Source organism: Lissotriton vulgaris, chromosome 6 (assembly GCF_964263255.1).
Source record: "Lissotriton vulgaris chromosome 6, aLisVul1.2, whole genome shotgun sequence".
NCBI lineage: Eukaryota > Metazoa > Chordata > Amphibia > Caudata > Salamandridae > Lissotriton > Lissotriton vulgaris.
This window is the reverse complement of record NC_141694.1, coordinates 618,935,532-618,952,039: the sequence shown is the minus strand read 5'-3', so window position 1 is coordinate 618,952,039 and position 16,508 is coordinate 618,935,532. Positions and strand designations below refer to the sequence as shown.

The 16,508-nt window shown below is 43.1% G+C and overlaps 1 protein-coding gene across 2 annotated transcripts in view; it reads left to right on the top strand.

The window, feature by feature from the left end:
• UFL1 (UFM1 specific ligase 1) overlaps positions 1 to 2,496 on the top strand; it is a 288,697-nt gene extending 286,201 nt beyond the window's left edge. For both annotated transcript variants that reach the window (XM_086926636.1, XM_086926637.1), the window contains 2 exons: positions 241 to 421; positions 2,261 to 2,496. In XM_086926636.1, the coding sequence (XP_086782762.1) occupies positions 241 to 421; positions 2,261 to 2,479 (400 nt within the window). In that variant the 3' untranslated portion in view covers positions 2,480 to 2,496. The remainder of the gene's footprint in view (positions 1 to 240; positions 422 to 2,260) is intronic.
• The last annotated feature ends 14,012 nt before the right edge of the window (positions 2,497 to 16,508 follow it).

Here is a 16,508-nt window from a genome sequence, read left to right as displayed (position 1 = left end):
GCAGCTTGCTAATCCCCATGAGCAGCATTCGTACAGATCCCAATTTTCTGTATATGAGACCACAGAATGATTCGTGGCAACAAACTGAGTGTCGGAATTATTTGACTTTATGTGCAGTTGATTAAGCTTTAATGCAAAAGCGTGCAAATTGTGGAATAGTTCATTTTACAAACCATCAAATATGTCACGTGTCCTTTTTTCCGATATATATAATTTTCTTTATCATTTTTGTGTTTGCAGGCAAGTAGTATTCCAGCACCGGCAGGCTCTAACTGAACAGTTGAAAGTTACAGAAGATCCAGCCCTCATTTTACACTTGACGACAGTCCTTTTATTTCAGTTGTCTACGCATTGCATGCTTCATGCTCCAGGAAGATGTGTGCCACAAATTATTGCATTCCTTCACACAAAGATCCCAGAGGTATTGTGTTTTTAAAACTGTGTTAAATATATATATGTCTTCTTGAGTTATTTTAAAAAGTGCTTAAAGCAAAACAATATTGCTTTCCTTATTAGTGTATGAAAATAATCAAATGCTACCTCGAGGTCTGTTTTAGGAACAATTTACTGTCTTGTGGATACAAAGCTTCCCATGCATTCCTTATTGCCATCCTGCCTAAGCTGTCTGAGTATGCTAATTAGTTAAATACAATTAATTAGGATTCATTTTTTTTGATTTGTCTTTTAAATGTTCCATCCTTAGATTCTGTAATTAGAGGAAAACATTTGCAGAACTAATTGGTTAGATAATAAAGGATTTCGGACCCATTGCACCAAAGTTTGCAGCTGTAGTTTTCATTTGTTTTTTCCATTTCTATTTCCATTGAGTGGCTCAACCACATAGCTAGAGTACTACGACCTAATATGTCAGCTGTCTAAGGCACTGAAACTCAGCGAGGCCTCCGATTCTTACATAAGGTTACACTGACACGTTACACGGAGCTGAGTGCCTTCATAAAAGCTAGTGAACTCCCTCCTAACCAGACCACCTACTTTGCGCCTAATACATTTTTATGACATTGTTTAATATGAATATGGAAGGTTGATTAATGAAGGGATGTGTTTCATTGAACTTGAATCACAAACCTTTTCTCATTAAGCATCATGGCCCTTTAAAAGCTGCAATGTGTTTTGTTCTTCATCTATACAATGTTTGGAAATAATGTCTCATCGAGAGACACTGGGACATAAGTTACCTCGAAAAATAGTTTGGATCTGCTACAGGAAGATGTTGCTGGACATTAGCTCTAGCTTTAAGCTGGCTTTTTTGATACATAAAATAAATATAACAGCTGATATTATAGATTTCAGGAGTTGTATTGACAGCCAATGAACCAAAAGTAGCGTTAAATATTCTCTTCCTTTTCCAGAGCAGATAGAACATTCCACCCTACGTTTGCGTCTTATTCTACTGTATTTTTTCTACTTTTACTTTGCTCTAGAACTGGTGATATGTGGTACAGTACTTTTAGAGTCACTGTCTGTTTTTAGGTTGGATCAGTATCACTGCACCAGCTTAGTGTAAATCCTGAAGCTAACAACACACACAACTTTATTTAAATTCCTGTAATTTTAATATGTTTATACATCCCTATCCATTCTGATTTCATTTTTTCCTAAATTAGCAATCCATAGTTTAGAAAAAGGTTATTTTGCCTTTTTATAGCTTAATTAGAACATTTCCATGTGGAATGTTGAAAAGCAACTGTGTTCACACCTTGACACGACAGGCAAAATCTGGACGTAATAACGGATCCGATTAAGCTGTGATTTGCATTTGAATACCGCAAGACTAAACTATTATTCTTCCTCGTTCAATTGCAAAACTTTCTAACTGCTTTTAAATGCCTAGAGGTAACACTAACGTAGAAAGTGTCGGTCACATCAGCACCCTGCTTCTGCATCATACCTGATGTTTTCCTTCGCCACCAAATGTTTGTTTAAGAACTGTAAATTTTACTGACTTTCAGTAAATACATTTCGTATTGTTGCTACCTTAGATGATTTCCTTCTACAATTGCTTTCCACTTTCAAAAACATTTTCAAACTGCCTCCCACCAATAAAAGGATGGAATATTTGTATGTGTGGATAAATTTTGCTGTTTTTTTTTTATTTCAAGCAATTACTTAATTTCCACTTTTTCCGTACCAGAATATAGTAGAAAATATGCCCATTTTGTCAAGGGTCTACTAAGATATGTTTCCTGTTATTACTTCTTTTTAAATGTTGCTGCAGTTATGTTTTCGGTTTGTTTTTTAGGATCAGCACAGCCTGTTGTTGAAATTTCAGGCCCTTGTTGTGACACAACTAAAAGGACAAAATAAGAAGATGGGTGAGGGGGATGAAGACACGGTAGAAAACGGCGCCGAGAAGAATGACGAAGGGGCAGAGACTATAAAAAAAGAGTTACAAGAACTTTCTTCTTCCATTAAGGATCTGGTCCTCAGACCCAGGAAATCTTCTTTAACAGAAGAATAAATATGTTTTTTATCCAACATCTGGCCTATTGTGGACTCTTAACTTCATTGTTTCTTTGAAGAACTGGGAGCGGGTGCAGGTTACTTAATCTCTTCTTAGAATAAGTACTCTACAGGTGTAATTATTTTTTACCTGTATTTTATTGATTTTAAATGCATACAATGAACCATACAGTGCAATGTGACAGTATTACTAGGAGCCATCCTATAACCTGCTCTGGGATCATACATGATTGCATAATGTAATCAAACAAACACACACACACACATCTGTTGGTCCAAGGTTCCTTCAAGTCAACAATATATGAACCAAGACGACGTCGTACAAATACAATACCATAAGCATCATTGCCTACTTGGTAGTCTAGGAAACAAGTACAGGTACCAAGTTGTCTGTTCAATCTTGTGTCCCAGACTCATCCTCGCTAGAATGATCATTATCATTGTGAAACATACCCGGTAGTTAGGCCCAATGCATCATAACCTTAGATGCCCCCTCATCCCTACTCAAAAAGCATCATATGTTGTTCCTCTGCCAACCCCCTTTTTTAGCAGATCCCTTACCAATGTGTGAAAATCGGGCCCTCATTCCAATTGAGACAATGGCCACCTATCTCTTCTCTAGCAATAAACCAATTGGACCAGTCAATAGGGAATCTTGCGTCCTCTGGGTCATTTCACCACACACAGAAGACAGGCCAGTGGTGTCAGTGGAATGCTAATTCCGGTGGCTATTTCTATATGTGGTACCACATGTGCCCAAAGCATGTATAATGATAGAACGCATACCATTACAATGCATGCCTTTACAACGCATTTTTTACATCGCAACATCCTTTACATCGCATGTCACTACAACGCATTTTTACAAACCACCTTTACAACGCATTTCATTACATCGCATAATACATTTACAACGCATACCATTACATCGCATTTAAGGTAAGTGTTGGATATTGTAGGGGGTATAATTACTATTCTAACTCCAGTGAGTTCAACAGTAGGGTAAGTGTTGGATAGTGTAGGGGTAAAAATGACTATTCTAACACCAGTGAGTGCAACAGTAGGGTAAGTGTTGGATAGTGTAAGGGTACAATGCATTGTAATGGTATGCGTTGTAATGTCTTGCGATGTAATGCCTGCGTTGCAGTGACATGTGTTGTAATGGTATGCGTTGTAGTGACATGCTATGTAATGTCTGCATTGTAATGGCATGCGATGTAAAGGATGTTGCGATGTAAAAAAATGCGTTGTAATGGTAGTGTGATGTAAAAGTTGTGTTGTAAAGGGTGTTTCCCGTGCCCAAATATCTAAACATGGGCACAATCCCAGGTTAGAAGCAAAAAAGTGGCCCCAGCCATCCCACATCATGCACAGGCAGCGCCCCTCGCAGGATCTATTTTATTAGGGCTACACATGGTAATAGATGTATGATGCAGGTAAAAGATATGGAGAAGTTTAAACCTGTTACAGGCCACAGTGCAAACCAGGTGAGACGCAGCCTCGCAATCAGAGTTCCGAAATGGGTGTGCTCCGCTACTCCCAAGCTCTGGGTGCTGGTCATTGGCGTGTCTGCATATCACTTCTGAGGGCTCTGTAAAAATGCGTGTTGAGGTGACTCCCCTCCCCCTCACTCAATGAGACCGTCTAGGACCTTCATGGGACAGGGAGCCACCGGGAAGTCCATCCATAATTACTTTGTGACAATCTCCAGTTTTGCGTTATGAAGGAAAAGAGCTTGTCCCACTCCGAAAGAATCCTGTGCATCTTGAAAGGATATAAAGGTATCCCCGGGATACAAGTCACCTGCCTCAAGCCAGTCTCCCTCTCTCCAATACACCATTGACATTGTAGAATCAATAACTCGGAATAGTAATAGGTCCCACATTTTCCCTACTTAAGGAAAACATATGGACCACCCTCTGGACCACTTTTTCCATATCTGTGTTATATGAGTTACTAGGTATGTGAGCGGTTGTCCAGGATCTTCTACATCGCTTCAGCAGTTGGGGCAGAGTATCCCCCCCCCCCCTCTGTGATCTCTACCCCCTCCCCCCCCCCCCCCCCTCCCCCTGCCCGGAGGCGCTTCTCCCAGTTACAAGTCCGTGAGCCAGCGGGCGGCATACTACAGGGGAGCCGCATAACAGAGTTGAACTCCTGTTGGAGTGGAAATCTCACGGGGATCTCTTTGGAAAATGTAGGAAATGTGGCACCATCACCTTTGCTTACCATTACCCTTGTCTCTGCTCAAGGCAATGGATCTTGGCCACGGTGTTATGACTAGGGAGCTTCTTCATAAACATGAGAAATTCATCAAATGCAAATAACCATTTTAGTCAATAATGAAAGATGTGAGTTGTTTTAAAGGGGTATATTTTCCAATCTATTTTTATGTTTCTCTGACTCTTCATTCATTAGTCTGGTATCAATCAGTTAACAGATTTGATAATAGAAAAATTAAGTTAGCACAGAGCATCATAAATTGATTATAGCTTTCCATGAAAGAAAGAGTTCCTATTCTACGAAAATGAGGCACAAATGAAGTCAGTCAAAACTCATAAAGAGTTCATGAATAGAAGCAAGAGTGAGCTTAGCAAGAAGCTAAATCAATCATTAATAATTACAGAACTTCCCATGAAGAAAAATAATACATTGAGCAAATAAGCCTTGGCAAAGCCAGTTAGTCAAAGCATAAAGCTTAGGGATTTTAATAAAAGTCAGAATGGAACTAAACCTATATCTAATCTGCTTACGTTTTCCTCCATTCTGCTCTCCCATTAAGGCCTGCCCTCTCTTTCCATGCATCTGCAAATCACATCTGCTGTCCTCCCTTCATTTCGCATTGGAGTCCAAAACTCCTCTTTAGCCTTCCTTCTCTAAATCTGTCTGCTGGTATCTCTCAAAGGGCTTTGAAAGTGTTCTGCAAGTGTTCTGAAACTCCTAACTAGGAACGCGTTTATCAAAGAATAATGTTACAAAGCATGTAGCGTAACTTCGTCTCCATCCAACTGGAATAGCATTTTCCAAAAGGACTCCTCCGCCCCTCGGCAGGTTGCATACGACATCTCTCACACAGGTGAAGATCCTTCCTACAGCATACTCTGCATCTTATTTAATATAACATAATCTCCTAACCTTACACATAATATGAGCTGCAAAATAACTTTTTTATTAAGCAAGAAACATTAAACATAACATGGTAATGCACTTTTAAAAATGTGTTTTCTATTCTTTCTAAAGCAAATAATGAAATGAGGCTTTGTTTTAACATTTCCTGCAACTACAGGGATACAGTTCCAAGGTCACAGCTGTACATTATGCCACTGTTCTTCACAGGAAAGGACATTCCTTTGCTTATCTCGAAGGCCAACAGAAACTCTGAGAGCAAGAGCTAAATCAAGAGCTGATTCTGTTTTCTACATTGTAAAATGTGCTAATTCTAACACAAGTTATATTCTACTAATGCACATTTAACAGTTTTACAAGTTCACATAACATTTCCATAGTGAGGACAGAATCTAACTAAACACATTTAAGTCAAGCTATGAAATAATGGTGCAATGCTTTACATGAATTGCTAAATGGAAAGCGTCTGACCAAAGAATATCATAACCTCTTGTTTTCACTTTGCAGCACAAAATGCCTGTGTGTCACTTTTTAAATGCAGTTTCATTTCTAAAGACCAAGGCAGGTTTTTCATTGGTGATGCTAGATTTTAAAGGTGATATTCACCCGCCTTCAGTCCTCCCTCTGATGATTTAAAATCATCACCCCTCTGAGGATTTGTAACTATCACACCAAGTTCATTCCACATGCGAGATCGTTAAAGAGCACCCTCATCACTAGTTGGATCAATATGATTTTCTCTACCAAGAATATTGCTACTTCTCTTTGGTGTGTGTAGATGAGGCAATGTCATTAGTAGACCTAATTTCTATCTGGTACGTAAAAGAAGAGTACTAAAACTAGTATGATCAGTATCACTTGTTGTTACAAAAATTTAGCATATAACAATTTTACATAAATTTCTAAGGCAACACATGTTTGAAATCAGATCATATATAGGCAAGCTCAAAGGTTCAGGGCAGAGTTCTGTAAGTAGCTTATTAGAACGGTTAATTTTCAGCAGTTCAAATCTCTACATAAACAATCCTTAAGCCTACTCCATTCTCTTCTAAAATGTTATCGCTCACTCTTCTTGTAGCTTCTTCTCTGACCTAGGTTAGTCTTCTGTAAAATAATTAACTAAAATAATAGTTTAACAGAACAGTTTTTTTTTATTGATCACTAATTGTTTTTTCAGCATTTGAAATTTCTCAGCCATTTTTTTCAGTTTTTCTCAGTTCATTTTGTCTCAAGCTTGAAATCAGGGTCGCTTATACAGTTAAAATCCTGCATCACACAGTTCATCCATTGTGACGTTCAGTGCTTTGTTTATGCAATATGACCACTGAGGTGCAGAATAACTCCTATAGAGCACAATTGATTTTTTGGACTTTCTCAATCCAAGCCTTTCATCTTCACTTTGTTCTGATTCAGACGTTTCAGCTATGAGTGCAAATGTTTTTTCAGGGGACAACTGTAGACTCTTCACATACCCCTTTAGCCAACTTTCTTCCACCTCCACCATGGGCCCACATCACTAGTTCTTTCATCAGAGGCTGGACCTGGCTCTTTCACCACTTTGATACCAGTTTAATCTGAGACAGTTTTCACTTCTTGCTCTTCTAGTCCCACCTCTGGTTGCTTTAGTGCTTCTTCACACTCAGTGCCTTCCCCTACAGCTTGACGGACCCTCTCCAGTGGCCTTTCGAACACAGATGTCATCTCTTCTGGAAGAGGACCTGTTTCATCAAGGGTACACAGGACCCTATGAGCATGGAAGGCATGCACGCAGTTCAGAAGGCCACCACACTTCACAGCAATCGTTGTGACCTGGATCACTTGGAACAAGCCGTTCCATCTTGGTTTCAACCAAGTCTATGGAACGTCATTCTCAATCAAAACATCATTACTCAGATCGAGGTTGTCACACCATTCACTAAGCAGATCTTGTGTAGCAGCTGCAATTTGGTGAGAAAAACAATGCGCACATCAGCCAACCCTTCACAGCAGTGGCTTATCTTCTCATCTGCAACTGTCACAAGTGGTTTTACAGGTACATTATCAAGCCACTTCAGTGATGTTGAGACACACACTTTTGCAAAGCGAGACTCCACAATGTCTTTGTTTTGCTCGATTATGCTTGAAACTTCAGATCGATAACTTCAGTGCAATGCTTGTTCAGTCTGTAGTTCTGCACGCATAATTTTTTGGCCCTCATTGATTGAGTGGATCTTTTGATCTGATTTCTGAGAAAGTGGCAATCTATACCTGGAGATCGATTTTTGCAATAACACATATGCTACCATGCGGTTGTCATTTCCTTGGGTTCTCTTCCAGGGGATCCTCATCAATAGTCATAAGCATTAGAATATTCCCGCCCATGCGCGGGACCCCGGAAACACTATATTATATGTGCCCCACATATATATATCCATATATATATTAAAAAAAATAAGCAATTGCAGCCTAATAAACACCAGAGCTGAATTATGCTGTATGAATTTCCATAAATCATGAACAAACATGCATTATAAACATGAGAGACAACAACAGTATTGTTTCAGAACTGTTTTAATGCTCAGAAAGCAGTGGAAATTCTCATGAAACACTGAAAGCATAGGAAGCTCCCAGGCTGCATTGCAAAACCACAGTCTAAAAAGACTGAAAAGCTAAGCTGCATCAACATGCAGCAAACTGACACTGTGCCTTTAAGGCACCCATGACCCCCAGCTTCCCATCATGCCTCAGGGCTGACAGTTAGGTCAGTTGTTCTTTCCAGCTCCTTCAGGAAGGATCCTGGTAACTCAGCTCCACTCTTTTCTGGCTTTTTGTCAGAAAATTCCTTCATTATTCTTTTTTTTTTTACTTACTTTGACATTTTACATCAAGTCAAGTAAGTATCTGTCTTTATTGGCAGTTATTTTGAGGCATTTTCTCTCAAAATGCCCTCACTCTTTGATAACTGCCCTTCTTGTGTTAACAAGAAGGCTAAAACAGACACTCATGATGTCTGTATACTTTGTTTGCCTGAGCATCATGACCCAAAGACCTGTCCTCACTGCGAGCGCCTGTCAGAAAAAACTCTTAAGGACAGAGAGAGGAATCGCATTTATGGCCTGGCCCAAAGGTCATCCAGAGGAAGATCTCCGGTGAAGAAGGGCTCTAAGAGGGCTAGAACACCTTCAAGGGACAAGTCTTCACGTCCTTCAGCTTCAGCGTTGGGCTCGGCGCTGAAGAAACAACTACCGGTGGGTCATTTATCGAAAAAACGACTGTCGACAGCGGGCTCGCCGTCGAAAAGATCAGGTTCGTCACCGACGTTGAGGATTCCAGCTCCGTCGTCGAAATCTCCTCCGTCGTCGTCAACCAGGCGACGATCGGCGTCGAGGGAGGTCACTCTTCCGCCATAGTCAACAGGGCGACGATCGGCATCGAGAAAAGTGACTCCTCCTTCGTCAATTAGGCGACGATCGGCGTCGAAGACCATCACCCCTCCGCCATTGTCAACTCGGCGACGATCGGCGTCGAGGACAAAGACCCCTCTGCCGTCGTAAACCCGGCGACGATCGGCGTCGAGGGACGTTACACTTCCGCCGTCGTCATCCAGACGACGATCAGCGTCGAAGTGTGACCCCTCCGCCGTTGTCAACAAGGCGACGATCGGCGTCGAGGCCCAAGATCACTCCGCCGTCGACAACCAGACGTCGATCGGCGTTGAGGAGACTATCTTCGTTGGCATCTCATCTGCGCTCGGTGTCGAGGGTGGCCAATACCCCTCCGCCGTCATCGCATAGACATTCGACGTTGAGAGAGGAAGCTCCGTCGTAGGGTGTTCATCGCCGTTCAACGTCGAGGGACCATTATTCCTCGCATCGCTCGCCGTCGAGACATTCGACACCGAGATTACTTGCTCTGTCGATGCCCCAGAGGTTTCCGACGTCGAGAGAAGAGGTGCCATCGTCGGCAGTGCAACGCTGTTCGATGCCGAGAGACCAGCGTTCGTCGACGTCGAGGCATCAGACGTCAGAACACCCGACGTCGAGGCCACATGAAAGGGCTGATTCGATGGCAAGGGTCTCTGTGATTATGGTGGCTGAATCAGCTTCGCGCCACTCCTCTTCATCTTCTGGCTCCTCAAAATCACCCCAAGGTCCAGAAGTCCGGTCAGTAAAACACCTTTACGAAGGACAGATCCTTCTTCGGAAGGGGTGAGGTTGACCCCAAGATGGTACCAACCTTTGGATCGTTGGTGAGACTCAGGGGCTGCCAAGCGGATGCGAGAGTACGCTTGTCCCGAACACAGGTCTCCACTCTAAAGACTGGTGGCGGAAGTGGACAGACTCAGCCCTCCCAGGCGCCAAGTTGAAAGATCGCCTGTGAGGAGGCCATCCAGGTCTCGTTCTCCCAGAAGGGAAGAACCGGCCAGATCTCGTTCTCCCAGAAGGAAAGATCCAGGCAGATCTCGCTCTCCAAGAAGAGAAGAGCGTCCAAGAAGATTGCGTGAAAGGAGGCATGGCTCTCATCACAGAAGTCGAAGAATTCCATCATCTTCTTCCTCAACCCGATCTTCCAGGAGAAATTATTCTCCCACACTGACTGATAGTCCTATCTCCAGAGTTTCTCCAGTGGACGACATCAACGCGTATCTAGATGTCTTGAAAAGAGGGGCTAAGAAACTGATCATTGAAATGTCTGTCCCCCAAGTGGCAACAACAGTGATTTTTGAAACGTTGCATCAAAAATCTGTTTCACGTCCATTACTACCCTTGGTTCTGGGTATTATGGATCCTGTTAATGGCGTTTTTCTAACTCCAGCTACTATTAAGTAAGGTGGTGCCAGCTCGCATACAGAAAAAATACAAGCCAGCTGTTTCCGACCCAGTCTTTGTGAAAGCTGACCCTCCAACAGACTCTGTGATTGAAGCGGCGGCTCAGAAGACACATGCAGTGTCTGCCTCTTCCTCAGTGCCACCAGACAAAGACAGCAAATCACAGGACTCGTGGGGTCGAAAAGTATGCAATTCTGCCTCTTCTTCTCTGAAGATCTCCAGTGCGGCCGCTCTATTAGGTAGATATGATAGAGCCCTATGGGATTCCATGAATCGTTTCAAGTCCAAACTACCAAAAGAGGACCAGAAGGACTTTGAGGAAACGCTGACAGAAGGCTGCCTAGTGTCTAATCCAATAATTAGCACAACGGCGGATGGCGCAATGCTGGCGGCTCACTCTTATTCTCATGGAGTTTGTGCCAGGAGGTCTTCTTGGCTGCGCCTCACAGGCCTCAAGCCCGATGCACAACAACGCATCTTGAACCTTCCTTTTTCGGGTTCTTCTCTCTTCGGGGAACACGTGGACGTGGAGATGAGCCGAATGAAGACCGAGCTGGACACTGTGAAAGCGGTCAGTCTAGAGAAGAAAAAGGAGTTCAATCGCCACTTTAAAACCAACAAGGGCAAAGGGGCTCAACAGAGGGTTCAAACCCCTCAGTGGTCCCAAAACAAGAGTCAAGGCGAGTCTCAATTTCGAGGAGGCAAATCGGGCAGAAGTAGAGGAGGTCGCCAGCAGTCCTCTAACACGGCGAGGGGAGGAAAAGCCTGGCAGTGGCTTCCTCTGGCGCCGTTGCCCACTCCAGTGGGAGGAAGTGCTTCACAACATGTGGCAGAGTGGGTCAGCATCACAAAAGATCGTTGGGTGCTGAATATACTGCGCAATGGATACACGCTACGTTTCCGTGCGCTCCCAAAGAACATTCCTCCGAAGAAATCTCTTCCCCACCAGTTGGAACTGCTCCGGATAGAGGTGAAAATTCTTCTACAAAAAAGAGCCATAGAAGAAGTACCTCCCTCTCAAAGGGGAAAAGGAGTCTACTCCAGATATTTTCTTGTTCCCAAAAGAGATCAGGAGGACAAGTTCAGACCCATCCTAGACCTTCGTCTTCTAAACAAGGTCATAGTCAAACAAAAGTTCTGCATGCTAGCTCTTCACCAAATATGTCCACATCTGCAAGTCGGGGATTGGATGTGTTCGGTGGATCTGCAAGATGTATACTTTCACATCCCGATTGCACTGCGTCACCGAAAGTACTTGAGGTTTGTGATTGGCAACAAGCATTACCAGTACAAAGTGCTGCCCTTCGGGCTCAAGTCCGCACCACGAGTCTTCACCAAATGCATGGCAGTGGTGGCGGCTTTTCTTCACAAAAAGGGACTTTTCATCTATCCGTACCTGGACGACTGGTTCATAAAAGGTCCATCTCCTGTACAGGTAGCGAACGATTTCCAGCTTTGCCTGCGCCAGTTGCACAAACTCGGGCTCCACGTCAACTTGGAGAAGTCAGTCCAGCGGCCAACACAGTCCATCCACTACCTAGGCTCTGTTCTGGACACAAAATTGGCAAAAGCCTTTCCTTCAGAGGAGAAACTTTTCTATGCGACAGAAATGCAGAGTTCTGCTCGAAACGAGAAACCCAACAGTCCGACAGGTTGCCTCCCTGCTAGGTTCCATGGCATCCTGCATCTTTCTCATACCAAACGCCAGGTTGAGAATGTGTCCTTTACAGCAGGCTCTGGAAGACCAATGGGACCAAGCGACCGGGCGTTGGGAGGACCGGATCAGTCTGCCCCATGCAGCGAAGACTTCCATCAAATGGTGGACTCGACCGCAGAATGTTCTGTTGGGAGTGCTTTTTCACCAACCTCTCCCAACGCAGTCAATAGTGACAGACGCTTCTCTACAAGGCTGGGGGGCACACATGGGGTGCCTTCAGATTCAAGGTCGGTGGTCGGTGCAGGAGCAGACCTATCATATCAATATGCTGGAGCTCCGAACGGTGCATCTTGCGCTAAAAGCTTTTCTTCCAGCGATCAAGACCAACTCCGTCCTGGTTCAGACAGACAATACAACCACCATGTTCTATCTGAACAAACAAGGAGGCACAAGGTCACGCCCTCTCTCCCTGGAATCACAGGCGATCTGGCACTGGCTTCTCGCTCGAAATCTAACAGTGGTAGCAGTGCACCTTCCAGGCGAGTTAAACGTCAAGGCAGACGCACTCAGCAGGCACTTCGAAGATCAGCCAGACTGGGTGCTAAACGACGAGGTGGTAGACAAGCTTTTTCGTTGTTGGGGGACGTCCGACTATAGACTTGTTTTCAAACGACGAAAACAAAAAATGCCACGCCTTCGCGTCCAGATTCCACCGGCCAGGGACGCAGGGGAATGCTCTCTTGATGGATTGGTCAGAGACATTTGCTTACGCATTTCCTCCCCTATCACTGATCCCAAAGGTGGTTTCCAAGCTCCTCAGGTCGAACATGGAGATGATACTCATAGCTCCGGACTGGCCACGGCAGTGGTGGTACCCGGACCTTCTTCATCTGTCTGCGTGTCCACACAAACGCCTACCTTGCAGGCCAGCCTTGTTGAGCAAGATGAACGGGAGGATTCTGCATCCCAACCTTCCGTCACTGAGCCTGACAGCATGGCTCCTGAAGTCCTGCAGTACGGACATCTGAACCTGCCTCCTGAATGTATGCACATTTTAAAAGAAGCTAAGAGGCCTTCCACAAGAGCGTCTTATGCGTGGAAGAGGTTTTATATGTGGTGCAGGGAGCGTCAGCTTGACCCTACTATGGGGCAGGAGGAGGTTGTTCTACCATACCTCCTTTCCTTCGCAACATCTGGGTTGAAGTATGCTTCCATTAGAGTGCATCTGTCAGCTATTGTAGCGTATAGGAAATCGCCAGGCCAACCTTCTTTCTTTCAAGTTCCAGTGGTCAAGGATTTCCTTCAGGGGTTGAAGAAAGTCTATCCCCCTGTGCGAAATCCTTCTTCTTGGGAGTTGAACCTGGTACTATCCAAGTTAATGGGGCCTCCTTTTGAGCCCTTCCACAAGGCCTCGTTACAACACCTCTCTTGGAAGGTTGCATTCTTGGTGGCAATTACATCAGCGCGAAGAGTAAGTGAGATACAAGCGCTGTGTACAAAAGAACCCTACACTGTTTTCCACCACAACAGAGTAGTCTTAAGAGCACATCCATCCTTTTTACCTAAAGTGGTCTCTGATTTTCATATTAATCAGTCCATTTCTCTTCCATCTTTTTTCCAAACCCTACAACCCCGGCTGAGCGGTCTCTGCACTCTTTCGATCTTAGGAGAGTGCTTAAGTTTTATTTGGAAAATACCAAAAGAATCAGCTCTTTATCAACCATGGTTCAATGAGAACAGGCTTTCCATCTGCCAAGAGATCCATCTCCAGATGGATTGTTTCCTGTATTAAATTGGCTTATCAGCTGGCAGGCAAGCCATTACTGTTGTCACCTAAAGCACACTCTACTAGGGGGAAAGCGGCCGCAGAAGCTTTCTTACACGATGTCCCTATGTCTGAGATTTGCAAGGCTGCAACCTGGAGATCAGTTCATACCTTTACAAGGCATTACTGTCTTGAATCTGATTCCAGGACTGATACTCCAGTAGGGCAAGCCTCTTTGAGGAATCTATTTGGGTAGCCTGCGGCCTGTACAAGCTTAGTTTTTCTAGGCTTAGCATTGATTTTACCGTTTATCATTACTCCTTTTCCCGCAGGGAGATGAGGTGAGGCTCGCTATTCTTTTCTATTGCTTATGACTATTGATGAGGATCCCCTGGAAGAGAAGGATTAGTTACTTACCTGTAATCCTACTTCTCTTCCAGGGGTATCCTCATCAAAGTCATAAGCAACCCTCCCGCCTCCCCGGGCAAAGGATTATTTTAAGTTGGAGATATGGTAAACCTAAATGTTTCATGGTTTTTCAGTCTCCGCAAAGAACAACTGACCTAACTGTCACCCCTGAGGCATGATGGGAAGCTGGGGGTCATGGGTGCCTTAAAGGCACAGTGTCAGTTTGCTGCTTGTTGATGCAGTTAGCTTTTCAGTCTTTTTAGACTGTGGTTTTGCAATGCAGCCTGGGAGCTTCCTATGCTTTCAGTGTTTCATGAGAATTTCCACTGCTTTCTGAGCATTAAAACAGTTCTGAAACAATACTGTTGTTGTCTCTCATGTTTATAATGCATATATATATATATATATATATTATTTTCCGTGATTGGTGATTCAACCTGACGTGCTTCCAAAACGCCGGCGGTGCCTGGTTCTGCGACAATCGACCACGCCGCTCACTATTGAAGATGAGATTCCAGTTCCATTAGCTTTTCGCTGAATGTGGAAGAGTTGTAATTATTCCCATTTGAAAGAATTGGGAAGCGGGGACATGAATTTTTGCATTCATTTTACATCTATGCCAAAGGCATTGTAAATATGTTAAAATGGCCGCTGTATTTGCACTAACAGTCTGTCTTGGTTTGAGTCCCTCTACTGTTTCCACCACTGTGTACATGCATGAAAGGGAGGGCTTTGACAACGCAAAAACATCGTGATCAAGGGAGCCTGAGTCCCGAAACGCGTTGATGGAATTGCTTAAATAAAAAAGCCTATGAAAATGTGCTTGTGAGTGCTTGGATGTTTTGAGCGAAAACCTAATGGAACTGGAATCTCATCTTCAATATATATATGTTTATATATATATATATATATATATATATACATATATATGTATATGTGTATATATATGTATATATATATATGTGTATATATATATATATATATGTATATGTATATATATTCTCACAAAGACGATCCTTCCATGCACGAGAGCGCTCCGCAGTGTGTGCTCGGCCCAAGGGCTGGTTCATAGCCCGAATTTCAATTTTGAACACAGGGACTTGCTGACCGTGAGAAAAGCCGTGAGGCTGAAACGCGTCGGTGGAGTGTTTGTGTAATAAAAGCTTTTAAATAAGTATCCGGTTGTGCCGCCCTCTTTGTGTTAAAAAAAAATAAATATATATATATATATATATATATATATATATATATATTCAATGAAAAAACCATTGGTTTTAGGCCATATATAGTTAGGGATTTGCATTTACAAAACCTTATTTTACTCGCATAAAACCATTGAAATTCCATATATAGTTATAAGCGCTAACTATATATCGCGCACCCGCAATCCACTGCTGATGATGTCACATATTACATCATTCATGACATGGTTAGTGACATCACTGATGACATCACTGATGACATCTCAAATGACATCATCCAGTGACTGTATGTTTCTGTAAAGTTAAAATATCTCTTACATATTGAAGAATGAGTGGATATATAAGTGTCTGGATGAAGGATTTAGTAGGTGCATGACTGACTATATGAGTGAGTGATTAAATGTGTCTCACTGAGTGCATGGGTTAATGACTAAACTGTCTCAATTTGTGCATCATTATGTCTGTTGTTCTGTAAACTGTTCCATGTGTTGATAAGTAGCTATATGAGTAACTATATGGGTTATTGATTGGTTGCCCAAGTATTTGTATGGGATACTGAGTGTGCGTGTGGGTAGCTGGGAGGTGTGTGACTCTGTGCATAGATGTGTGAGCACTTGATTCACTAGATGTATGGTTTCAAAAGTGCATGTGGAAACAGCTGTATGGGCGGTTGACTGTGTGCATGAGTGTATTGGTGAGTGAATGGATATCTGTGCTACATGTCAAAGTAAGTACATATGTAAAACACAGTACATGTGAGAGTTGACATATATAAATAACTGTGCATAAGAGCCAGTGAATGTGTGAGTGGCTGTATGGATCATTGTGAACTTGTATCCGGGATTGTATAAGAGAGTAAATATGTGTTAGTATATGTTTGAATAAGTAAAGTTTGTATAACTGTATATTTGAGGAAATGGAGGTGTGATTGATTCTTTGCATGACTGACTAGGTGTGTGAGTAACTCCATGGATGAGTGACAGTCTGTGAGTGTCTGTTTACACTGATTGTATCTAAGGTTATATTAGAGTCTGAAGAGGTTCATCGTATTATCACATGAATGA